Source organism: Zosterops lateralis (assembly GCF_965231275.1).
Source record: "Zosterops lateralis genome assembly, chromosome: 27".
Lineage (NCBI taxonomy): Eukaryota > Metazoa > Chordata > Aves > Passeriformes > Zosteropidae > Zosterops > Zosterops lateralis.
In genome coordinates, this window is record NC_139787.1 from 4326638 (window position 1) to 4353610 (window position 26973).

At 54.8% G+C, this 26973-nt stretch overlaps 1 protein-coding gene across 1 annotated transcript in view; it reads right to left on the reverse strand.

Annotated features, from left to right (window-relative positions):
- LOC310919499 (low affinity immunoglobulin gamma Fc region receptor II-like) overlaps nucleotides 1-21868 on the reverse strand; it is a gene marked incomplete at both ends in the record, with an annotated part of 105246 nt that extends 83378 nt beyond the window's left edge. The window contains one exon of the mRNA XM_083878865.1: nucleotides 21838-21868. Coding sequence (XP_083734991.1) covers nucleotides 21838-21868 — 31 coding nt within the window. The remainder of the gene's footprint in view (nucleotides 1-21837) is intronic.
- Nucleotides 21869-26973: the final 5105 nt, after the last annotated feature.

The following is a 26973-nucleotide window of genomic DNA, read 5'->3' on the forward strand; positions in this document are numbered from 1 at the left end:
GCGTGGGCACAGGGGTCACAGCTCCTTCTCTGGGTGCCTGAGAATTTGGGGTGACCCAGGGCCCAGCACAGCCCGCTGAGGTGGTCGTGGCCTGAGGGTCACTCCAGCTGAATTCTGAAACGTTCCGTGTCTGTGTTTCCCCATCCCCCAGGGGCTTTTTCCTCTGTTCGCTTTCATTTCCTTCCTTTTCCCCCTCAATTTCACAATCCCCCAGTCCATGCCTTGATGACCCCGGGGAGCACCTGAGCAGGGAATGGGTTGGGGGAACCCCAGGGTGGGGGAAGCAGGGGTGAGGGGTCTGCAGGGAGGGTTGGGAGGCTGTGGGGGATGGGGGTGTCTGGCTGTGCCCCCAAAAGACTTTCACTTTCTCTCTCCTGCAGCAGAAGTGTGGTAAATGTAACATATTGGTAAAAAAATGTGAAGAGAAATATAGAAATGTATGTTTTATTGTATTGGTATAAAGATCTAAAAAGGTGTGGTCTGTTTAAAATCCTTCCCGAGTCAGGCAGCTCCTCGAGCCACAGCCGCTTATCAGCCCGAGACAAAGAGCAGGACAAGGGCCATCAAGGTGGACAAAGAAATTGGCCAGCTGAGATAATGATCATCAACACACCCGGCCGAGGCAACTCCTCTTCAGAGTCCACCCACTGATGCAACCAGGACTGGCAAGCATGATCCACAGGTGAAAAGAACCTTCCCCTATCGCTATTTACAAAGCTTGACGAATCCGGGAAATCCATTCAACGTTGTATTTGGACTCTTTGTTGGACTGTGCCCCACACCTGTTTTGCCTCGGGATACGAAAAACCCTATAAAACCCCAAGCTGCATTCTGCTCCTTGTGGATTTGGGAAATCTGTACCATAGGGCACAGATCCCTGTCCACCCAGCGCTGTGCTGTCCATCCTTATTGTGGTTTTTCTCTTTGTTGGTGATTGGGATAGTTTTTCTAATAAATTGCTTTTGATATTAATCCGATTTTGCGATTGCATTTATAACAGAAGGAAGAGGCCATTTGTGCTGAGTGTCACACGGGGAGGGAGGGTTCAGTCCTAGGGGATCCTGTGCCAGAGAGGGACACATGCTGGCCAAGGGGGTCCTGTCCAGGGGGATGGTGACAGCTCTAGGAGGGTTCCAGACTTCTCCATTCTTGCTGATCCCCTGGAGGATCTGAGCCAGCAAGAGCAGCTTGGGAATGGAGCCCCAGGCAGGAAGGAGCTCCCCAACTCCTCCTCCTTGAAGCCAGTGCCCATCCAAGTGTGGGGCCCAGCCATGGCCCAGCCCCAGTGCACAGGGATGGGCATTGGCCAGCCCTGCTCTGGCCAGCCCCAGCTGGCAGCCAGGACCTGAGGGTCCCCCCTGCCCCCTTGGCTTTGATTCTGGCAGCTTTAGAGCTGCTGCAAAGGTGAGAATTCTGTGGCAGGAAAAAGGCCTGGCTGTGGCTTGCTCAGCCCTGCAAGAAGCACAAAAGGCAATGGGAGCCCAAGCAGTGGCTCTGTGAGGGCCTTTGATGGTTTCCAGAGCAGGGCTGGCTGGAAACAGCCCCTGCAGGGGCAGCTGTGAGGGAACCAGTCCAGAAATGCAGCAATTGATCATTTTGTCCCTCTGAGCAATGGGCTGAGAGAGCCCCAGAAGTTCTGCAAATCCCACACCCATCTGCTCAACAACCTGACTGGGACCCTTCTTGAATAAAATCTGAAGCTCTTGGGAACTGCCCGGAAAGAATGTTTGGGTTCTGGATGTGGACACCAGCAGAGAGGAAAAAGTGTGGAAATATTGAGCAGGGACTTCATATGTGGATCTGGGGAACAGGGGTGTCCCAGCAGGAGCAGGGAGTGCCCAGGCAGGGGAATTCAGGGCAGGGTGGAGTGCATTTCCCAGGGAAGCAGACCCTGGGGGACACACGGGCATTTCCAGGGATTCCTGTGCACTGTTCCAAGGATGGACAGAGTTTCTCCCCTTTTGAGAGCAGAAGCCATGAGAAGTAAATCAAGTTTCAGGTTGGTAAGGAGAAAAATGGGAAGAGTTCCTAAATGTGGCCCAACCAAAGCCTTCCCTATGGGCTGGGTTGCTGCCCAGCAGGCAGGGAACAATCCCATGGACCTGTTGAACAGTCAGGGAGATCCCACACTGTGTTATCCACAAGCAAATGCTGCCGTGGGATGAACCAATGGGCTCCTAAATGGAACCAAGAAGTCTCATTTCTCTGTGATTTGTTTGTGGTTTTTATTGTGAGTGATTGTTGGGAGGGCAAAAATTAAAAGGATTCTACCAAGCAGAACATTTTCTACATTGTCTGTTTGATTTTTGCTGAATTTCTTTTTTGACTGGGAAAAAATATGCTGTGGGAAAAGATTTTTGCCTTTATTTCCAGGATGTCCTATTTTGTCTCAACCAGTTGGACATCAAGGAATTCAACCAAATTTAGTCTGTCATTTAGCATCATCAGGGCAGGGTTGTAACAGGTGCTCCCATAAGTTTGGGCAGCCCAGAGATCACAGGGCCCCCTGGGGACAGTGGGAATGCTCAGCGACCCCAAAGGACAGAGGTACCCAGGATGTGCCACCTCTGGGACAGGAATCCTCAAGGACATGGCACCCCCAGAACCAGGAGTCCCCTGGAACAAGACCCTGGGACATGACCAGATGTCACCACACCAGAGGAGCCCATTTCCCTCAGGGCAGGAGCCCTCTGGATGTGCCCCCCCAGGACAGAACCCACGTCCTCAGCTCAGCATAAACAGCCTCTTCCTTCTGCTGCAGGAAAGAGAAAGTGAAAATCTTTCATCCCCACAGTCCTCCAAATACTGCCTGCACTCCCCACCTCCCTTTTCTCCTTCCTGGGATCCCCCCACCGTTACCTGCTCAGGTGTTCCCTGGAATGGCTGAGCCAGGAAATGGGGAGGATGGGAAAAAGCCCAGGGGTGTGTGGGGCACAGACCCAGAGCCTCAACCCTGGGGTGCCCCCCTGGCCATGAGCACACTGTGGGGGCTGTGCTGGGCTCTGAGTCACCCCAAAATCTGAGGCAACCAGGGAAGGAGCTGTGACCCCTATGCCCACCTGCCACTGCCCATCCCTGGGACCCCCATTTCCCTGGGAACTCAACCATGGGACCCCCATTCCTTCAGTCTCTCCTCCCTGGGACCCCCATCCCAGGACTCCCATTGCCCAGGACCACCAGTGCCTTGATCCCATTCCATGGGATGCTTCTTTGCTCAGAACCCCAATTCCCAAGTGTCCCCATTTTTTTCCCCCTGCACCCCCAAACCTGAGACCCACATGCCATGACCTGAAATCTCTGGGGACCATGTTCCTACATGACCCCCATCCTGAATGCACCAAGGCATGGAGACCCCAATTCCCCTGGACCCCCATTCTCCTGGACACGCATCCTTGGTTCCCCTAAACCCCTGAGCCCCCCCACTCCAGGGAATACAATCCCCCACTGAGCCCCCAGTCTATCCCATCATGTCACCAGCCTGTCCCCTACTGTGTCTCCACCCATCCCCCACCCTGCCCCCACCAAGGGCCACCTACACGTGGGGACAAGACGTGACCTCGCTTCCTACCTCTTCATCCGAAGAACCGCCACCCAGGGGACCGGTGGCCACAGCAGCGAGTGACAGCCAGTCCACATGGCTGGGGACACGGGGATGGCCGGGAAGGTGGTGCTGCTCCTGTGGGGTGAGTGCCCCTGGCACGGGCCTGACACCCCAGGGATGGGCCCTGGTGAGGCAGAGACCGGTGGGGAGGGGGCACAGGGGGACTGTGGGGTCCCCTGAGGTCCCCAAGGCCAGTAGAGCCAGTGCATGGGCATGGACCCCAGTGTGAGCAGAGTCATGGGGTGGCTCTGGGGACAGGAATAGGGTGATAGAGATGTGGAGACAAGGATGTGTCAAAAGGAACCTCGAGGCTGGGGCAGCTGTGGGGACAGTGACAGCAGAACAGGGATGCAGGAACAGGGACAAGGGTCACATACCATGTGGATGGAGCATGGGTAGAAGTGCCATTGGAATCGTATCATGTGCACAGGGCTATGGGGATGTGACTGTGGGGACAGGTGTAGTAGGGCTGGGTGGAAGTGACCTGTGCAAACATATAGTGTTCCTATGTCCTGCCTCAGTCTAGGGTGACAAAGATGTCCCTGTCCTCAAGACCTCCGTGCTACACCAGTTTTCATTTGGGGAAAGTTTAGGGACAGACCCCAAAACTCACTTCCATGTGCTGCAGTCTCTGCAGTTCCCAGCCCTGTCCCTTCTCCCTTCCAGCCCAGACCCTCGGCCTCACTGGTGAGCCCTCAAGGAATGCCATGTCCCCACCCCGCTGTCCCCAGCCCCATGCAGTGGCCCTGGCAGGCTGGTGTCCCCTGTCACCCACAGGTGCCCAGACCACTGAGGTCCTGGTGGAGCCCCCCTGGAGGCCAGTGGTGCTGTGGGACCGGGTGACACTGACCTGCCAGGGCTTGGGGACTGCCAGTGCCACCACCTGGTACAAGGATGGGCAGAGCTGGGGGCAGAAGGGACTCAACCACTTCACTGTCACCGAGAGTGGCAACTACACGTGTGACAGACCTGGCACCAAGCTAAGTCCCCCCATGAGAGTCTTACAAGGTGAGGAGTGTTTGTTGTCCCCAGTGTGGCACCTGGGGGACCCTGAGGGCTCTGTGTGGGTTCAGCTCCATGGGTCACACCCTGTAGTTACCAGCACCTGTTCTGTGCACAGGGGGATATCCCAGAGCATTCCAGTGTGAAGGGACCCTGTTTCTGATATTGGGGACCCCTGGTGGGCTGGGTGTGACCCAGAGGGAGAGTCCTTGTGAAAAGGGGTCCTCCTGGTGTGACAGGACCCCTGTGTCCCGCAGACCCATTGGTGCTGCAGGTGCAGGCACAGCCGCTGCTGGAGGGGGACACGGTGACACTGCGCTGCTGGTTATGGCGGGACCTGTCAGTCAGTTCGGTGAGATTCTACCATGGGGATGAGGAGGTGAACAGGCCCCTTACTGGGACCGAGCTGTCCCTGTCCCCTCTGCAGCTGAACCACAGTGGCCAATTCCGCTGCGGAGGCCGGGTGAGCATTGGGGTATTACAGGAGTGGAAGGAGTCAGCGCCAGTGACAGTGACCATGCATGGTGAGCACCCCCACAGTTGCCATCCTGACACCCCCACAGCCCCTCCCCAGGGACTCGGTGTCACAAATCCCCCTCCCCTCTCCTTCCCAGAGCTCTTCATGGTGCCGGTGCTGGAGGGTTCCCCTGAGCCCATCGAGGGGTCCCCCCTCAATCTCAGCTGCCTCAGCACTCCCAGCCCCCTGCGGCCCCCAGCCCCCCTCCTGCACCTCTTCTACCAGGATGGGCAGTTGGTGCGGGGCCCACAGGGGTCCCCACAGCTCCTGCTGCCCACCGTGGGGGTCTCCCACTCGGGGAATTACAGCTGCCAGGTGCACTCCGAGGGGGGGAACGTGCAGAAGAGCAGCGCCCGGCTCCACGTCACGGTGCACAGTGAGTGTGGGGATGGGCACGGGGAGCCCCCACAGCCCTCCCTGGTCTCCCATCCTTGCTCAACCCTCTGCATGCCACCCTGCCTTCCCAGGTCTCTCCCTGGCTCCTCCCATCACCTTCTCTGGTGCCTTCATCCCTCACCAGGTCCCCTCACTCTTCCACAGCTGTACCTCTCCCTCTCCAAAATCTCTCCATTGTCCACAGGTCCCACCATTCCTTTCTGACTTCCCAAATCCTTCCCTGTGGTCCCCTTAACCCTATCTGTGTCTGTCCCTTCAGCAAATCTCCCACCTTTCCCTGGGGTCCCTTCTAGCCCTTTCCAAGCCTCTCTCCCATCTCTGGGCCCCCTACTTCTCACTGGGATTCCCCCACCCCTTTCTGATCCTCCCCTTCCCTGAGTCCTTCACTGCTCCCTGATGTCCCTCACTTCTCCCATGTCCCTAATCACCCTACTGAGTGTGACCCTCCCTGGGGAGTGAGACCCTTGGCACTGGGGTGATGCCCCTGTTGATTTGCCTGATCAGACCCATCACATCCCACCCATGCCATTCCATGTCCCCCATGAGGTGACAGCCATCACCAGCCTTGGGCACAGCAGCCCTCATCCCATCCTCACCTCACCCTCATCCCATCCTCATCCCTCACCCTTCATCTATCAGATGCCCTCATCCCACAACACATTATGGTCCCACCAGCATGATGTCACTCTCCTGGGTAAAGGAGACCCTCTGTCTGCAAGTGCCACCACACAGATTCCCTCATTCTCCCACGCTGGGTGCAGCCCCTTCCCCTGGCTTCATCCCTGTCTCTGTCCCCACAGTGCCTGTGGCCAATGCCACCATCACCCCTGGTCCCCTGTCACACCAGGTGCATGCAGGTGACCCCGTGACCCTGCAGTGCTCAGTGGAGGTGGGCTCAGCCCCTGTCACCTTCACCTGGCTGCACAATGGCCGGGAGGTGGCCTGGGGTCCTGTCCTCGAGCTTGGGGACGTCGATGTGGGGCATTCGGGCACCTACCAGTGCATGGCCACCAACCAGCTGGGACAGGACAGGCACCGTGTGTTCTGGGCACTCAGCCCTGAGCTGGCCCTGGAGGTGACACCACAGGGACACTGTAATACAGGTGGGGTCACACAGGGTTATTGGGATTGCCATATTCCCAAAGTTATAGGTGACCCATATGTGTCCCTTCTATCCCCAACAGTGGCCACAGGGGTTGGTGTGTCCCTCCTGTTCCTGGTCCTGCTCGTGGGTGTTGCTGTGGGCTGGCACCAGTGGAACAACATGGGTGGGTGACAATGGGGGCAACAGTGGGCCCTGGGGAGGTGGGAGGCCACCTGGAATGTGGGGGTGATGGGCAGCACCCACAGCCCTGACTTGGGCAGTGCTGACTGCTCAGGATCTTTGCTCAGGGTTCTCAAGGATTTGGGGTGTTGTTGGAAGGTCTTGCAGGGATGTTGGAGGTTCTCTCAGTAATCCTGAGGGAATTTGGATGGTCTCCCCCCTGCCAGGATTGGCTTCTGGGCACTCACGAGGTTCAGAGCACTGGGGTGGTTCAGGGGTTCTGGGAGGCATCAGGGATGCTCAGGGGTCCTGGAAGAAACTGAGGGTCCAGTGGGGTTTCAGGATACCTGAGGGGGCCTTGGGGACCCCACAGTTACCCCTCCCTTCTTTCCTTTGCAGCTGCCAGGAAGCACCAGAAAAGGTGAGTGGGGGGATCAAACCACACTATCCCCTTTTACCCCAACCCCCTCCTACTCATCCCCTTTTTCCCTGCAGGGTCCCCCCGGATCCCCCGGCCCCCCCGGAGGAGGGGGAGGTGCTGTACACCCATGTCGTGAGCACCAAGCAGATGGGGGGTGAGTACAGGGTGGGACACACACAGAGGGACACGTCACCCATGAGTGTCACCCCCACCCAGATCCCACAGCCAGTGTCTCTCGCAGTGTCCCCCCGTGCCACCACACTCCAGGATCCCCAGGTGACCTAAGCGGAGCTGCGGGGACCCCATGGGCGACAGCGGGAACTCAGTGACATCTACGGGAATGTGCTGTGACACTCGGGGCACACGTGGGCACTGGGGGCTCTGGGGGAACTGGGGGCCAGTGGGGGACCCCACCAATGGGCAGACATATGTGTGTCTCCCCCCCACAACTCCCATGGGTGCCCAACATTCACGGGTAGGGGGCACAAGTGGGGGTCACGTGTGAGGCTGCACAGGACACCCAGAGCTCCCCATGACCCCAGAACCTACAAGGGTTTCCCCACTCTCTTCCACTACCACGTCTGGCTCCCCTTTCCACACACAAGTTCTTCCAGTACTCTCAGAGACTTCCCCATTCCCTCCCCACAGTGCTCCCAGTACCCCCAGGGCCTTCCTATTTCTCCTCTCAGTGCCTCTCCATTGCTCCCAGTAAGTCCAGGTGTTTCCCATTCTGTCTCCCAGTACCCCTGTACTCCCAGTGGCTCTGCAATCCCCCTCTCAGCAGCCTGAGTACAGCCATGTGCCCGTTTCCCTTTTATTGGCCCAAAATGCAGACTTTTAGTTAAACTGGCAGAAATGGTGTTTCTTTGTTCAGCTCTGTCAGGCTTTAGGAATGGGATTCTCCAGTTCTGGGGTGACACTGAAAACCAGGGGGTGCTGCCCCTCCCCCTGCTAGTGAAGACAGAAAAGGCAAATGTCCCAAAGGGCTGAGACAAGAACAATTTCCTGCAAACAACAACGAGAGAACAAAACCAACAGCAACAGCAACAAGGTTCAGAATCCAAAGGGTCACAAAAGGAAGAATTTCCAGGGAAAGCCCCCGAAAAGGAACAAATTCCAGACCCTTCCCCCAGCACATTTCCTCCACCAGAGAAACCTGTCAGGGCCCTGGACTGTGGAGAAGATAGCTGAGGAATGGGTAGAGGATAAGGGACACAATAGCTCTTAGACTAATATTGTAACTAGAAGCTAGGACAAGGCCAGCATGAGGATGAGGGAGAGAAACTGAGATCATGAGAAAAGAGGAACTAAATGCTACAAGGCAATACAACTGTTGCAATATGCTGATATAGCATGGAGTAAGCTATTGTGTAGTCACTACCAATCAGGAGCTTGGCTTTTGCAATATGTATGAACTAATTATTTAGAATATAAATGTAAGCGAGAAAACAAATAAAATCGAGCCTGATTGATCAACATCGGTTGAGTCAGTCTCCTTCCATCCAACAAATGGTGACCCTGAAACGTGATACTGCACCACGGTTGGAGGAGTAGGAGTTCAGGTCCTGCAAGCAGAGAGACAACGAAAGAAGCTCTTCCGCGCCCCGGTGCTCACATCGGTGAGGCTGGCAGAGAAACGGCGAAAGAAGATCTTCCACGCCCCGGTGCTCACATCGGTGGGGCCGGCTGATACGTGCTGCCGAAGACCTCGGGGAGCTGCACAGCGCTGACTAACATGGAGAGGCAAGCAGCATATGATTTATTTGCCTATATGCTAGAAAAATGGCAAGTCCAGGGTATAGATATTAAAAAGGAGTTGCCAGGCTTGCTAGCATATGGGTATGATAAGGGGTGTTTTATGAACCCCCATACAGTACATAAGCTTTCTGAATGGTGAAAATTTGGGGATAAACTATGGGATGCAAGTTTAGATGATGATAAAACAGCTAAGAAGTTAGGGAAACAGTGGCGAGCAGTACATAATGCTCTGCTGCAACACCAAGTAGAAAAACGGGCAGCTCAGCAGGCAGTAGCAGCCCAAAGAAAGAATCTGATGTATTCATCAAAGTCAGACTTTCCCTTGCCTCCTGCATGTACGACATTACGTCTACCTCCAGGGCAAATGGGTGCCACCAGAGGGGACACGGTAGCTGCAGACTCTGTACCATCGGCTCCCCCAATGCCTCCAGTCGCTGCGGGTCAGCTGACAGATTCATGTCCATTACCATGGACTGGGGTGAGCAATGAAACTATTCCAAAAGTTGAATCAGATTTAACAGAGATAGTAGCCAGAAATTGGAGGGAGATATGGAGTGCCCCTAGCTAGAGAAGGAGTAGAACGAGGGGATGCACAGATAATAGAAGCAGGGAGCTCGATGGCATGCCTGGTAATATATAATCCTGCACCGGGAGGAGGTGTCATTGCCCAATTGATTTCCCTTGATTGGAAATTACTTTCCCAATTGCGCTCCACTGTTAGCCAATATGGGGTAAACAGTGAGCCTGCTCGGCAAATGCTGGATTATATCTGGGGTACATATTTGCTGTTGCCAGCAGATTGTCGAGGTATTTCTAAGCTTGTGTTTACACCCCACCAACTTTTGTTATTTCAAGCTCACTGGCAAGCCCTAGCACAGGAGTCAGTTGCTGCACAGAGACAACCTAGAGATCCTCTACATGGGGTTACCTTAGATGAATTGCTGGGAACAAGCAATTGGGTAAGAACAGAGGCACAGGCTCTGTTAGGACCAGAAAAGTGTCAAAAGGTCATGAGGCTCGCTAGAGCTGCTATGGATAAGGTAAAAGATCCACATGGGACCCCTATATATATGACAATAAAACAAGGTAGGGAAGAACCATTAGGCAAATTTGTAGATCGACTAGTAGAAGGAATAGAAAAAGCTAAAGTACCATTCTATATGCAAAGAGCTATGTTAAAACAGTGTATACTCCAAAATGGTAATCAGGCTACAAAAAACCTAGTTAACACCTTGAGAGCTAATTGGTCTGTAAAAGAGGCTCTAGAGAAAGCGGCATCTGTGCCCTCTGGGTCTCAGGAATTTATCGTTGAGGCTATTAAAGGGCTGGGTGAAACACTACAGAAACAGGCAGAGAGTAGTCAAGCTCAAGTTTTTGCTGCTCTTGCTCCACTCCAAGCTGCTGTTACAGCAAGTCAGCTGAAGCAAGGTGAAGAAAATCGTAGAAGGTGCTACCGGTGTGGAGCAATAGGTCACTTTCGCCAAGAGTGTCCTGCAAGTAGAGTATGGTGTCAAAAGTGTCGCTCTGATACCCATAACACAGGAATCTGTCGGAGGAGATCGGGAAACGGCAAGACCAGCGCACCATCCAGCCGCCGCGCCGGGACACAAATAGCAGCTGTACAGCAGCCAGTGACCTGCACCCCACCACCTCCGGAAGCCTCGGCCTGGACCTGGCAGCCGCAATAGATGTAACGATTCTCACCACTGCTCCGTTGGCAGTACCTACAGGTGTGCATGGACCATTGATAATAAAGGGACAAAGACTTGGGGGACTAATAATAGGACGGTCATCAGCATCTCTTATAAGATTATTTGTGTTGCCTAGTATTCTGGATGCGGACTATAACGGGGAAATAAAAATTATACTGCAAGTATCACAACCCCCAACAAAAATAGAGGCAGGGCAACGTTTGGCTCAACTAGTTCCCCTGCCCCAGCTAGCTAAACCCTTAGCCCCTGAACACCCTGAAGCAAGAACGGGGGGCTTTGGGTCCACTGGTGGTGTGGTGATGATCACACTTGATCTGTCCACCAGACCACGAAGACACATTACTCTGACATGTTTTGGACACTCAATTGCCATAAAGATTCTCTTAGACACAGGTGCTGACACCAGCATTATTGACCCAGAGGTGTGGCCAAAAGAGTGGCCGTTGGAGACTGGAGGTTCTACTATTACAGGAGTAAGAGGGGTAACTCTGGCTAGACGTACCCCCAAAATAACAGTCTCCATAAACAATCGGACTGTGAATGGTGTATTAGCTGTGGCTCCGTTACCAATAGGAGTACGTTGCCTTATAGGCGGAGACTTACTATCGCAGTTGGGAATGGTCCTCACAAACGACTACCCTTTGAGGAAGGAGCCACTGCTTGGACTTTCCCAATTCCCATAACCTGGAAAACAACCTCACCAGTGTGGGTGAAGCAGTGGCCGCTAAAACGGGAAAGTCTTCAACAGGCACATGATTTAGTGCAGCAACAACTTTGCCAAGGCCATTTGAAACTGTCTGTTAGCCCCTGGAATACACCCATATTTGTTGTCAGGAAGAAATCTGGTAAATATCGTTTACTCCATGATTTAAGAGCTGTAAATGAACAAATGGTTGCTATGAAAGCTTTACAACCTGGAATGCCTAGTCCAGCAATACTCCCTGAAAAGTGGCCTCTAATGATTATAGATTTAAAAGACTGTTTTTTCACTATTCCCTTGCACCCAGAAGACACACAGCGGTTTGCATTCACTTTGCCGGCTATAAACAGAGCTGAACCTGATCAGCGTTATGAGTGGACAGTTCTTCCCCAAGGCATGCGCAATAGCCCCACCTTGTGTCAATTGTTTGTAACAGCAGCCTTACAACCAATACGACAAGCATGGCCCAATGCAATTACTTATAATTACATGGATGATATATTGTTGGCACAGGCCGAACCTTTTACAGCTGCGCAATTGAAATATGTAAAAGATATCTTGGCAAAACAGAGATTACAAATTGCACCAGAAAAAGTGCAGTTGCAGGCCCTGTAGAAATACTTGGGGTGGAAAATTACAGACAGCACTATTACTCCACAGAAACTTACATTGCAAACAGAACTACATACTCTAAATGATGCTCAGAAATTGCTTGAGGACTTACAGTGGCTCAAGCCAGTGGTTGGCATTCCAAATGAACTGCTTATGGAGTTACGACCGATGTTGCAAGAGACTGATCCTACTGCAAAAATTGCGCCGACCTTACGTCAGCATACAGTGCTCCAGAAAATTGCTGAAATCATTCAGCAGGGCAGTATTTCTCGTCGTGACCCTCTCCTGCCTATTGATTTGGCTATATAGCTAGGAAAACGCCATCTTCTTGGAGCCCTTGTTCAGCAATTAAAGAAAAGAGGGGAGAATAGGGGAAAGGTGAAAGACATTCGGGTATTAGAATGGTTACAGCCACTCCTACGACAATGTAAAACTGTTTTTCAAAAATCAGAAATGTTGGCAGTTCTTATCCATAAAGGAAGACAGCGTGCACGACAGATTACAGGGAATGAACCAGGCACTATTCTATTGCCAATAGCTCGAGATATACTGCAATGGTACATTGAAAATCATGAGGAGGTGGGCCTTGCTCTGCTGGGGGGAGGGGCCACAGTTGTGACAACGGTAAAGTGGCCCCCACCCTTGCGATGGGTGGGAGAACAACAGTGGCTGAGCAAACCTCTGCGGCGTGAACAGCCCATCCCAGAAGCAATCACAGTTTTCACAGATGCTGGGAAAAGGTCACAAAAAGCTGCTATTACATGGCAGCAGGGAAATGAATGGCAAGAAGTAATATTGCCTGCTGAAGAGGGGGATTCTTTACAAACTTTGGAATTGTCAGCTGTTGTATGGGTCATGACAATTTGTCAGAGCCGGTGAATATTGTTACAGATTCGTTATATGTTGCTGGGATAGTGCAGAGAATTGAGGGTTCAGAAATAAGACAAATAAGTAACAAAAGACTAGGGAACCTTCTCATTCAACTAAGGTTGGCAATTCAAACAAGAACACACCACTATGCAGTTATTCACATTTGCAGTCATAAGTGGGACATTGGGTTAGGCGAAGGAAATGATAGAGCTGATAAGCTGGTTGCAGTAGCAGGAACACCACCCCTGCCCCCCCAGAACCAAGCTAAGGAGTCACACGCTATATTCCATCAGAATGCCAAGGGGTTGATGCGAGCATTTAAGATAACCTCAACAGAGGCTACTGATATAGTAAAAGCTTGTCCTATTTGTAGTTACCACAATGGAGGGGTCGGTATAGGAGTGGGAGTCAACCCCCGGGGACAGAGACCAAATGAAATATGGCAAATGGATGTTACTCATATTCAATCATTTGGTAGACTAAAATATGTGCATGTTACAGTGGACACATATAGCAAGTATGTATGGGCTACAGCTCAGGCAGGAGAACGGGCCAGTCATGTACTTCGACATCTTACTGCCTGCTTTGCAGTCATGGGAGTGCCGAAGACAATAAAAACTGATAACAGCCGTTCATATACTAGCTCTCGTGTCACAACCTTCCTGCAAACTTGGGGGGTGGAACATAAAACAGGCATTCCTCACTCACCCACTGGGCAGGCTGTGGTAGAGCACACACATGGAATGCTTAAAGCATATTTAAAGAAACAGGAGACAGTGACAGATTTACAGTAGAGATTGACCACTGTGTTATTTGTAATAAATCATTTGTGTGTGTTTAAAAATTTAAAGGAGCCAGCAGCCGTGAGGCATGCTAAAGGCCCTGATAAGGAACATCAAACCGATGTATGGGTAAAATACAAAGATCCTAAAACAGGCATTTGGCTGGAACCAGCAAAAGTGCTGTTCTGGAGGCGTGGTTATTTTTGCATGTATAACTCCTAGAGTTGGCACAGCTCATGCATTGGTGTCACTTAATAAACTTGCATGTTGGGCTATAAAGCAGGCAAATGTTACTACAGAGGTCATATCAGCACTCACTCAAGATGTAAACAGCCTGAGACACGCAGTCCTTCAGAACAGAGCCGCTATAAACTTTTGGTCTAACACCATGGCTAACTCAGCTTTTGAAAGAAAAGCTATAATTTTTGCTTATGATTTTAATTGTCATTCTATGCGTGAGATTGGAGTTTGCTTGTTTTTCTCGTCGTCAGTCCCAAGTGCTTGCAACCATTAAAGAAAAAGGGGGAATTGTGGAGAAGATAGCTGAGGAATGGGTAGAGGATAAGGGACACAATAGCTCTTAGACTAATATTGTAACTAGAAGCTAGGACAAGGCCAGCATGAGGATGAGGGAGAGAAACTGAGATCATGAGAAAAGAGGAACTGAACGCTATAAGGCGATACAACTGTTGCAATATGCTGATATAACATGAAGTAAGCTATTGTGTAGTCACTACCAATCAGGAGCTTGGCTTTTGCAATATGTATGAACTAATTATTTAGAATATAAATGTAAGCGAGAAAACAAATAAAATCGAGCCTGATTGATCAACATTGGTTGAGTCAGTCTCCCTCCATCCAACAAGTATTCTTTACTAGGAACAGCTCCAGCCACCGTCACCAAGAGCCCTTGCGGAGGGAGAGGCCCCAGCAGCTCCAGAGATCTGGCGGCCAAGAGCAGGGGCAGCTCTGCAGCCGTGCAGAGTGGCCCCGCTGCTGAAAATTGAATGCAGCCAGAAGCCCTGAGATCCTGGCCCAGCCCCAGCACGGCCTGAATTTACCACCTTCGGCCCCTGCCCAGGAGAACCATCACGGCCTCTGCAGACCTGGGAGAATGGTAACTCTTTCTGTGCACAGATGGGACTTACAAAGCACTAACCTATCTCTGAGTGAGAGAAAAGCCAGTTTGAAAGACATGTAAAGAGACTCTATGAAGATTCGGGGTCAGTTGAGGAAAAGTGGTATCTTAAATGAGGAGATGGAGAAGATGCCTTGGTTTTTGGGCTGAAAGTCTTCTGTAAGCCATGGTTAAGCGACTGTAATATGCTAGAATATCCCTTTAAACTGTGGAACAAATATGCATTTGGGAGGATTATGAGAGTATTTAAGATGTAGAGATAAGCAAAGGCATTTGTGATGGGCTAAGTAAATATTGAAATAGCTGTGGTCTCATGGAGAATTTTGAAGAGAGGAAGATAAAGATAGAAGTCCTCTGCCCCCAGGGAAAAAGAAGACCCCTGTTCCTTGAGATGATTTTAGAGATAGTCAAGAAAACCCTTTGCTTTTGGAGCTGTTCATCTTTAAAACTGATACCCCATGAGTATGCATGAGTCCATGGCCCATATGTAGCTGCGGAAAAGGCTGCGTGATGTGGGAAATCCACAACTGCAGATTTTCCCTGGGTGGCTGCTTTTGTGAGAGTTAAAAGCCACAAGCCATATGATCATTCTTGTTCAAAAATACCATACCAACCAAAAGAGATTTCTCTCTCTAAATGGACTGATTAAAGTGCTACAGACCTAGAGTTCTGAGTTTTGTCTTTATACGTTGTCTGTGAGAAAGAGAAGAAGCTCTGGGGTGATAGGGAAGTGTTTTGAAAGTTTTATTCTGATTCCCATTAATTTTTTTCCCTCTTCTAGTTCTGGTAATAAACCCATCTTTATACCTTTTAACTTTGAGCCTGCTTTGCCTTTCTCCTAATCCTATCTCCCAGCAGAAAAAGAGTAAATAAATCTGGTACACACTCAGACCACTACACTAAATTTAGGAAATAGGAATTGAGGAACCTGAAACCACCACAGCCGGTGGTGTCCTGTCCTGGGAGAAGGACAGGGAGGGATCAGTCTGTGAGTGCCGTCACAGCCAAAATGCACTCGACTTGGGGAAATGAACTGAATTTATCATTCATCAGATCAGAGTTGAAAAAGAAGTAAAATACATCTGAAAAACACCTTCTCCTCTCGGGAACTGCTCCAGCAGGGGCTTCCCATGGGCTCACAGCCCGCTTCAGGCATCCCCTGCTCGGCCAGGGGCTCCTGCAGGGCTGCAGGGGGGTCTCTGCTCCCCGGGGACCCCCACGGGCTGCCGGGGAATCTCCGGAGCCCCTCGTGCCCCTCTCTCCTCCCTGCAGGGCTGTTCCTCCCGCAGCCTCGGGCTCCTCTCGGCTGCTGCAATTCCATCTTCGCCATCCCTTGGATTTGCCCTTCCCAACACTGGGCGGCCCCAGCCCCTCCCCGCTCCCCCCGCCTGTCCCGGGGCGCCCCGTCAGTGCCCGGAGCCGTCGGTCCCGTTGCCACGGCAACAGCCGGTCCCCACACACGGCGACAGTGGCCTCGGACACGCTGTCACAGCCGCTGGGGACACAGGGCCACCGTCGGTGCCCGCAGCCCGGGACAGTCCCGGCCTCGGCAGCGCGATGGCAGCCGCGACGTGCGACAGTGACCCGAGGGCAGGACTCGGCTCCCGCAGTGCTGGGGGCTCCTCCCCGGGCTCCCTGGTCCCCTCGGCCCTCCCGGCATCTCCCTCCCGGCGCCCCCCGCCCGCCCCAGGGCCGGGCCCGGCGGAGGCTCCGCAGCAGCTCCGGGGCTCAGATGCCGCTCGGGGAGCGCCGGGTGCAGGGCTTTGGGCACCGGGGGGCACCGGGCAGGGCTGGGCTGGGGATGGGCTGAGCTGGGCTTGGCCCGAGGGGCTCGGCAGCTGCGTGATAAAAATGAAAATTAGAGATATTAAAGATGTAAAGAATTGAAACCCTTGATTGTCATAGAATAAGTATATTAATATTTTATATGTAATAATCTTAAATTATAATGTAACAGTAAAGAGCCACCTCTGTGGTCACCCAGCCTGGGGGGGGGCAGTGAAAGGGGGGCTACCTGGTCGCTAGAAGCCGCCCGCAGGCCCCCCCTCGGACGTCGGAAGAGCCTGCACCGGCCCCAGACCCCGGACCACCTTAAAAAAAACCTGCACCAGCCCCGAAACGGGCTATCCCAGCCCCGGCCCCCGCGGGATGCCAGCAGCCACGGCTCTCTGGGCCGCCACCGGGCAGCCGCAGCTGCGGCGCCGATGGGGTGGCACATCCCTGGGCTCCCGTGGAGAGAGCCGCGTCCCTGGCAGCCTCGGGCTGCAGCGTTTCCGCCACGGGGCCGGGCGCTCCGGCTGCGCCACCGCCGCAGACCAACAGAGCAGCCTGCCCCCAGCCCGGCCCACACCAAAAAAGACCCGGCTCCCCAGAGCCTGCAAAACCGCCGCCGCGGCAGCATGTCTCTACCAACAGGACGCCCGCCCCAACCCGACTGCGCTCCAAAAAGAACCCGCTTCCCCCAAACCACAGCGGATAGCCGCTGAGGTGCCGCCACAAGCACCTCTTCCCCCCCACCACCGTTGAGCCCGCAAAACCTCCGAGACGCCTGCTCCCCGAGCGCAACCAGTTCGCCGATAACTTGCGAAATTGCCATGAAGCTGCTAGAGCCCCTGCAGCCCCTTCGCCCCCCGGGCGACCCCATACATGTAGATTAAAAATCCCAAATGCATCTTGGGACCCTTTTTAACACCAAAAACCCTTTATAAAAATAAACCTAAGTAAAATTTAAACCCACAAAAACCAATACTAAGCTGTATATACGCTAGAGCATCAATAAGAGCCAATTAATCCACTTTTTGTAACTCGCTGTAACCTAAAAATACCAAACAAAAGGTGAGACTCCGAGGCAAACAAACGAAAATCAGAACTCCGGGAAGACTCCTGACAAGGAAGAGTTCTCCAGCCCTGCTGAACTTCCTGCTGCAGAGCTGACAAGGACCCTCCTCCTCAAGGGCGAACCGGGCTGCCAAAACCCCTCGAGCCACCATTGTAAGAGCTGATTAATAAAGGCATTTTAAGGAGAAAAATATTATCTCCGCCCATTTTTAACACTGCGGGATCGGTGCCCGTGGCCACGGGGCGGCACTGCCGCAGGTCCCCGAGCCCTTGGCCGGTGTCACCCAGAGGGGACAAACAGGGAGCGGCAGCTCCTTCCCCTGTGCGGGGCAGCTGCGAGGGAACCAGGCCGGAAATGCCCCAATTGATCATTTTGTCCCTGTCCCCAAGGGACTGAGAGAGCCCCAAAAATCCTGCAAATCCCACACGGATCTGCTCAACAACCTGACCGGGACCCTCCTCCGCCCAAGCTGACCTGGCACAGCTGAACAAACAAAAACCATTTCTCCCGGTTTAATCAAAAAGCTGCGTTTTGGGTGCAGTGGGAGGGACAAGGGTCCTGTGCCCCCTGGCACTGGGGGAGGGAATGGGGAGCCCCTGGGGGTACTGGGAGCACTGGGAGCTCTGGAACGGGGAGCTCTGGGCAGCCCCACATGGGACCCCCACTCGTGGCCACCCCCGGGCACGGTGGGCACCCACGGGAGCTGGGGGGGGGACACACATGAGGGGTGTCCTCGGGCAGGAACCTCCAGTGCCCTCAGTGTGTCCCCAGTGTCACAGCACGTTCCCGTAGATGTCACTGGGGTCCCGCTGTCGCCTGTGGGGTCCTGGCAGCTCTGCGTAGGTCACCTGGGGGGATGTGGCTCGGGGGGGCCCTGCGAGAGACACTGGTTGGGGGGACATGGGTGCAGGGTGACATGTCCCTGTGTCCCCACCCTGTACTCACCCCCTGCCCGCTCAGTGCTCACGACATGGGTGTATAGCACCTCCCCCTCCTCTGGCGGGGCCGGGGGATCTGGGGGGGGCCTGTGGGGATACGGGGGTGTCTGTGGGGTGGAGGTGTTTTGGGGTAAGGGCAGAATGGGGGGTCAGTCCTGGAGCCTCTCACTCACCTTTCCAGCTGCTTCCCGAGGGCTGCAAAGGGAAGGGGAGAGGGGTGACTGTGGGGTCCTCAGGGCCCCTGAACACTTTTGGAATCCCTGATGGCCCCCAGGACCCTCGAGCATCCCTGAAGCTTCCAAAAATCCTTGCACCACCCCTTGAACCCCCTGAGCCCCCAGAGCCCCCAAACTTCCCCCAAATCCTTGAGAGAACCCCAGTATCCCACCATGATCCTCCAAGACCTCCCCAAATTCCCCAGGACCCCCAGCTGAGGTCTCTGGTGGCTCAACTTTACCCAAGTCATAAGCTGTTGGTCCCCTCTACTCTAGGGGGACTTCACCCCAACCTGTGGGACCCCAATCCCTCCTCATTGTCACCCACCCAGGCAGTGCTGCCGGTGCCAGCCCAGGATGACAGCCACGAGCAGGACCAGGAACAGGAGGGACCCGCTGACACCTGTGGCCACTGCTGGGGACAGAGGGGGACACATCATGGTCACCCAGAACCCCAAGAGTCCTGCACCCCCCGTGTGACCCCGTGTGACCCCACCTGTGACCCAGGGTGAGCCAGGGGTCACCTCCAGGGCCAGCTCAGGGCTGAGTGCTCGGAACATGCAGTGCCCATCCTGTCCCAGCTGGTTGGTGGCCACGCACTGGTAGGTGCCTGAATCTCCCACATCGATGTCTCCAAGATCTAGAACAGGACCCTGGGCCACCTCCTGCCCATTGTGCAGCCAGGTGAAAGTGACAGGGGCTGAGCCCACCTGCACTGAGCAGCGCAGGGTCACGTCGTCACCTGTGTGCACCTGGTGTGACAGGGGACTAGGGGTGATGGTGGCATTGGTCACGGGCACTGTGGGGAGACAGAGAGGGCTGGCACCTGGTGAGGTGGGATGGGGGTGTCATGGGTGGGATCAATCCCTCCCCAAGGGTCCTGCTCACCCAGGACAGTGACATTCAGGGGGACACTCTCCTCCACGCTGTCCCCGTTGCTGACCCGGCAGTGATAGTGGCCGCTGTCATTGTTCCCAATGTGTCGCAGCTCCAGGTGGGGGCTGGTGCCCAGTGGTGCCCCAGAGCCCCCCCAGTGCCAGGTGAAGGACAGGGGACCTGTCCCCGCAGCCACCACACAACTCAGCACCAGGCAGTCCCCTGGTGCCACCTGTCCCCCGGGGGCCTGTGCCCACACGGACACCCACGGGATCGGGATTTCTGTGGGAGGGGACAACAGCAGGGGACAGTGAGGGACACGATGGGACAGTGAGGGACATGGCAGGATAGTGGAGAGAAGCAGGGGAATCTCAGGGAGGAAGAGGGGGCAGAGAGCTAGGGGGAGGCTTGGAAAGGAATCTCAAGGAAGGATAAGGGTTTCAGGGAGGGGACACAAGGAAAGGGATGGGGGGGACGCCAATGAGGGTGTGGGGACTCAGGGAGGGGATGGTGGGACCTGGGGACTGTGGGGGAAGATCATGGAGGGGAGGAGTTGACTCGGGTATGGGCAAAGTGACCCAGTGAAGGATGAGGGGATAAGGAGGGGGACTTGAGCAGTGATGGGGGGACGTAGAAAAAGTTTATAGGAAAGATTGAGGTACCCGCGTAGGGCTGGGGGATCCAGTGAGAGACCTGGAAATGGTGTGGGCAGTAATGGGGGTCCGCAGGAAGGTCTGCAGGTCACCAGATAGGGCTGAGTGTCCCCAGCCAGGCGGCCCAGGGAGGCTGTGGGGGTGAGGCTCACCGTGCACTGTCACTGTCACCTGCGACGACTTCTGCCACTGCCATGACCCCCTGGAGTACACCTTGCCCTCACAATGGTAGCGGCCACTGTCGTTCAGCTGCAGAGGGGACAGGGACAGCTCGGTCCCACTAGGGGAGCTCTTCACCTCCTTGTCCCCATGGTAGAATTGCACCTGGGTGACCGACATGTCCCACCAGCCCCGGCAGCGCAGTGTCACCGTGTCCCCCTCCAGCAGTGCCCGCACTGGCACCTGCAGCACCAACAAGTCTGCAGGACACAGGGTCCTGTCACACCAGGGGGGTCCTGTTTTCACAGGGCCCCCCTGTTGAGTCACACGCAGCGCACCAGGGGTCCCTAATTCCACAAACAGGGTCCCCCTGCACTGGGATGCTCTGGGATGTCCCCGTGTTCAGGGCACAGGCTCTGGTCACACCAGGAGGTGACCCATGGAGTGCAGCCCACCCAAAACTCTCGAGGTCCCACACGTGCCACCCTGGGGACACCCAAACAGCCCTCACCATTTACGACGCTCACTGTGTGGCTGAACCCGCTGCCAGGTCTGTAACACTGGTAGGTGCCATTCTTGGTGACAGTGAAGTTGTCGAGTTCCTTCGGCTCCCAGCTCTGCCCATCCTTGTACCAGGTGGTGTCACTGGCGGTTCCCAAGCCCTGGCAGGTCAGTGTCACCCGGTCCCACAGCACCGCCGGCCTCCAGGGAGGCTCCACCAGGAGCTGGGTGGTCTGGGCATCTGCGGGTGACAGGGGACACCAGCCTGCCAGGGCCAGCACTGGACTGGGGACAGCGAGGTGGACACATGGCATCCCCCGAGGACTCACCAGCGAGGCCGAGGGTCTGGGCTGGAAGGGAGAAGGGACAGAGCTGGGTGGTGGTGGCCCTGTAGAGAGAGGTATGGGGGCCTGGGGTGTGGGGGCTGTCCCTAAACTGTCACCAGGGGGACACTGGTGTGGCACAGATGTCTTGGAATTTGGGGAACTGCAGCCACCCCATGCTCAGGCAGGACATGAGGACATTGTGGACACCCCAGGCATGGGGACCCCATGCTGGCACAAGCCCTACGGCCTCTGTCCCCATGGTCCATCTGCATGGTGCTTGTCCCCTTGTCCCTGTGTCTGCATTCCTGTCACCCTCTCCCTGTTCTCACAGCTGCAGCAGCCCCATAATTCCTCTCCCCGCATTCTGGTCCCTCTTCTCCTGTCCTCCTGATCCTGTCCCCACAGCCACCCCACAACCACGGTCACCTCATTGCACTGGCTCTGCTGGTCTTGGGGAACTCAGAGCACCCTGCAGCCCCCCTGTGTCCCCTCTCCACTGGTCTCTGCCTCACCAGGGCCCATCCCCGGGGTGTCAGGCCCGTGCGCGGGGCACTCACCCCACAGGAGCAGCGCCACCTTCCCGGCCATCCCCGTGTCCCCAGCCATGTGGACTGACTGTCACTCGCTGCTGTGGCCACCGGTCCCCTGGGTGGCGGCTCTTTGGCGGAAGGGGAAGGAAGCGAGGTCAGGTCTCACTCTCATGCGTAGGTGGCACCTGGTGGGGGCAGGGTGTGCACAAACTGGGGACAGGCTGTGGGCAGGGTGGGGACAGGCTGGGGTCAAGGCTGGGCAGCACAAGGTGGCATATGGGGTTCTCATGAGTGGGGGGCTCAGGGGGTTGGAGTAGCCAGGGATGGGTGTCCAGGGGAATGGAGGGTCCTATGAATTGGGTCCCTGGGGAATGGAGGTCCTGGGAGGGGGGAGTCACTGAGGATGGAGGTGCCATAGGAATGGGGGTCCTTAGGGCTGGGGGGACTCAGGGCTGGGAGTCCCAGGGGAATGTGGGCTCCAGGGATTTGGAGTGATGGGATGCGTGTGCCAGGGATGATGGCACCATTGGAATGGTGGCTCCTGGGAGAGTGAAGGCCATGGGGGAAGGGGGATTTCAGAAGATGGATTGAAGGGGAGAGGGTCCCTTGGGAATGGGGGCCCTGGGCCATGGAGATCCAGGGGAATGGCAGACATGGGGGCCCAGGGAGGAGGCACATAAGGAACGGAGATCCCAAGAATAGGCAGTGGCTGGGCGGGCCCATGGGTCACCACTCCTTCCATGGGTGCCTCAGATTTTGGGGTGACACAGAGCCCAGCAGTGCCCCTGAGGTGCTCATGGTCTGGTGATGACCCCAGGCAGAATCAAAGGTGCTCTACGTCTGTGTGTGTCGTCCACACCACGCCCCCCCCCCCCCCCCCCGCCCCCGCCAGTGATCTTTCCTCTCTTCATTTCCATTTCCTTTCTTTTTCTTTCAATTTCACAATCCCCCAGTTTGTGCCTTGATGATCCTGGGGAGCACTTGAGCAAGGAACTGGTTGGGGGAACCCCAGAGTGGGGAAAGCAGGGGCGAGGGGTCTTCAGGAAGGGTTAGAAGGCTGTGGGGATGGGTGTGTCTGGCTGTGCCCCCCCAACACTTTCACTTTCTCTCTCCTGCAGCAGAAAGAAGAGGCCGTTTGTGCTGAGTGTCACATGGGGGATTGGGTTCTGTCCTGTGGTGGCACATCCAAGTGGGTCATGTCCAGGGGGGGGATCCTGTCCCAGGGGGGACACATGCTGGCCAAGGGAATCCTGTCCTGGGGGATGGTGACAGCTCTAGGAGGGTTCCAGACTTCTCCATTCTTGCCAGTTCCCTGCAGGATCTGAGAGGGTAAGAACAGCTTGGGAAAGGAGCCCCAGGCAGGCAGGAGCTCCCCAACTCCTCCTCCTTGAAGCCAGTGCCCATCCAAGTGTGGGGCCCAGCCATGGCCCAGCCCCAGTGCACAGGGATGGGCATTGGCCAGCCCTGCTCTGGCCAGCCCCAGCTGGCAGCCAGGACCTGAGGGTCCCCCTGCCCCCTTGGCTTTGATTCTGGCAGCTTTAGAGCTGCTGCAAAGGTGAGAATTCTGTGGCAGGAAAAGGCGTGGCTGTGGTTTGCTCAGGCCTGCAAGAAGCACAAAAGCCAATGGGAGCCCAAGCAGTGGCTCTGTGAGGGCCTTTGATGGTTTTCAGAGCAGGGCTGGCTGGAAATCCCCCTGCAGGGGCAGCTGTAAGGGAACCAGCCTGGAAATGCAGCAATTGATCATTTCTTCACTGTCAGCAAGGGACTAAGACAGCCCCACAAGTACTGCAAAAACAGGTATGATCTGCTCAAGCAGACCTGGACATTCCTCCTTCTTGTGTCCAACCTGCAGCCCTTTGGAACTGTGCAGAAATAATTTTGGGGTCTGGCTGCTGCCTTCAGTCAAGAGGGAAAAGGGTGGAAATATTGAGCAGGGGCTCTGCCCTGTGGTTATGGTGTGGCTGTGTGGAGTGACCCTGTGTGGATTTCAGGTGTTTGAAATGTATTATATGATTGGCTTTTCACAAATATTGAAATAAATACTATATGTGTTATCTTAGAAAGTTGTGTTGTATTAATATAGCATGCTCGAACTATCTGTTTGGCCAGGATAACATCCAGTGAACATGTAGAGAAGACCCTGCTATTGATATACCCACTATCAGCATCTGCCATCTGAAGAAAGTATAGACCACGGCCCAAGCTGGAGGTGATAGTGAAGACACAGCAGAGAAATACACATGCTCTAAAAAGGCGGACGTGAGGAGGGACCATGTAAAACACTTCCTGGAATATGGAAACGACTTTGTGGAAAAGTTTGAATATTCAACTAGACTGATGCAATAGAAAGGGTATTTATACAAGGCCTCTGAAATAGCAGGTTGTGGACTTGGCTAAGTGCCAAGTCACTCGGCCAGCAATGCTTTGCTTATCTGTTTCATAATTGTTTTATATTTTTATTATTATTAAACCTATTTCTTAAAATTTACCAGGAAAATGAAATCTGTTTTTCACACAGGTGTCCCCAAAGCTGCTCCATCCCTGCCCTCCTCACCTGCACAGGGCACGGGGAATAGACAGGGCTCTGCCCCACCCCTGCCCTGCCCATTCCAGGGCACCCCCCAAGTGCCCAAAGCTGTGGGGGCGTTAACCTGGCAACGGTCGGTCCAAACACATCCCGACAGTGGCTTGGGACACGCTGTCACAGTCGGTTCAGACACCCCGTGACAGTCCTGGCACTCGCAGCGCGATGGCAGCTGGGCCCTTCCCAGTGCTCTGGGACCACCGTGCCGGTCCCTCCTTCCCGCAGAGCCCAGCCCAGGGTCTCTGCTCCCCCGCCGGGCCGGGGTCTCCCCTCGGCCATTTCGGTCCCTCCACCCTCGGGGCTCCCCACTGGGGTCCCGGTCCCTCCATCCCGGCCCCTCCCACCCGGTGCCCCCCGGCCCCTCTGGCCGCGCCCCCCGACAGCCGCAGGGCCGGCACCGGCAGAGGCTCCCGAGCTCCTGCAGGATGAGACGTTCCTCGGGCAGCGCCACCTGAGCGGGGCCCGGCTCCCTCCCGCCGTCCTTGCCCGCAGCACTCGGGCTCCAGCAGCCCCGGGCTGATCCTTCGGGATGTGCCCACCGCTCCCACAGTGCTGCCCTTTGTCGGGAACAAGCCCAGGAGTGCCTGAATCGTCCCCAAGGCCTGGTCTGGTTCCTCCTGTGAGGCTGTGCCCGAGTCCTGAGGGGGTTTTGGAGCCCAATGGGTGTCACTGTTCTGTCCCAAAATCTCAGGGCAGCACGAATGGCAAGCGGTGCCCCACCATGGCCTTGCCTTGTGGGCCTCACCTGAGCACCCTGTGTAATTCCCGGTGCTCCTGCTCCACCTGCATGGCCAGGTGCTGTTCCCGTGGCCACCTGCTCCAGCCGCTCCCGCCTCAGCTGCTGCTCCAGCTCGGCCTTCCTGGCCACATGGCACAGGCACTGAATCATCCCCAACACCAGCAAAAATCACCAGAAATCCTTCCTGGCAGCCAAAATTGCTTCTTGAGGGCAGAGCTGGGGGCACCTGTCCTTCAAAATCTCTCCAATGCTCAAAATCCCTTGGACAGGCAGCAGAGATGTGTATGTACACAAGGATGTTTTGGGAGCACAGTTGAACTACAGAAACATCAGCCCTTATTACAATACCTTGTTAAGGGCCTGCAACACCCAGAGCAGAACAGGGCCATTGGCACAACCAGACCAAATTTCACCCCATTCTGCCTTCTCAAGCCACTGCTCCCCGCCCAGGCTGGCCCTGTTCACCTGCAGAGCCCTTGGGGCTGTGGCTCTGCTCTCTTCCTCAGCCTCTCCCTGTGGCTGCTGTGTCAGGACCAGCAGTGACCAGGAAGAGCAGGAACTCCAAACGTGGGCTGGAGCCCCCTGAGGAGGCCTGGCAGTGTTGTTGCCCGATCCGAAGAAGACACAAACAACCGAAGTCGTTTATGCGGTGCTTTATTGAGGGCCCGGGAGCCTGTGGACTAGTGTCCAAAGACAGAGCCCCATCTCACAGAAAAATCACAGGGTTTTTATATGTTTCTTTACATGATTTCTTCATCATAACAAATTCTTACTTCATTTCTACCACCTGCTACAATAATCTCTCTGACATTTAAGTTTCTGCCAAAAGGTACATTCCCTCCAAAAGGTACATTCTCTAGATAAATGAGATACATTCTCTAGATAAATGGATACACTCCTTAAGATAAGTGATTATCTCTTAGCTATGCTGCTTACATTGCAAAATCTGACAAAATCTGCTATAACAGTTCATCTACGGGTTACATGCGGCCTACCAAACCTTAGCATGACTACTACTAATGTCAATTAAGTGTCAACTATTAAGGTTTACTACTATCTAAATACAGTTTATTGAATCAAATGGCAACAGTGTCAGCACTGAGCACCTGCTTTCCTCGCCATCCCAGGGGAATTCAACATTCCCAAAGCTGCTGTGCCATGGCTGAAGGAGGAAAAGGGAGTGAAAGGCTGAGGGTTTTCAGGAATTGTGGCATAAAGCCATGAGAGGTGCTGCTGTGACCCCAAAACTTGTCCGGGCAGTCGGTGCTGCCTTCCCTCTGTTCAGGATCAGGGAGAGCGGCTGCGTGTGTTGTGCAGGGACGCTGCTACGCTGCCACTCGGCACTGTGATCCTACCTGCTGCCTTGGCCTCTTCTGCCCGCTGCCGGTGGTGGTGCCGGGACTGATCGGTGGCCGTGAGTTTGCAAAAGGAGCGATTTCCCCTCCTCCCTCCCTCCAAGCCGAGGCCGCCATCGGCCCTGAGGGGATCGAGCTGGCACCGGGGCACCCCCTGCTGGCCGGGAGTGCTCCCTGCAGCGCCCCCTGCTGGCCGGGAGTGCTCCCTGCAGCGGCCCCTGCTGGCCGGGAGTGCTCCCTGCAGCGCCCCCTGCTGGCCGGGAGTGCTCCCTGCAGCGGCCCCTGGTGGGCGTGGTCATAACTGCACCAAAGATGAAAAACCAGCCCTGAGTGGGTGGGAAAGTTCTGGTTTTGTGTTGTTGTTTGTTCTGTTCTCTTTGAAAAATTTTCCGCTTAAGAACTTTTATACACTTTCTGGCACTTTTTCCTGGGAACCCCTTGGTTTTTGAAATTATAATAGTTTTTAGGTATGGGTCTTCTTTCTA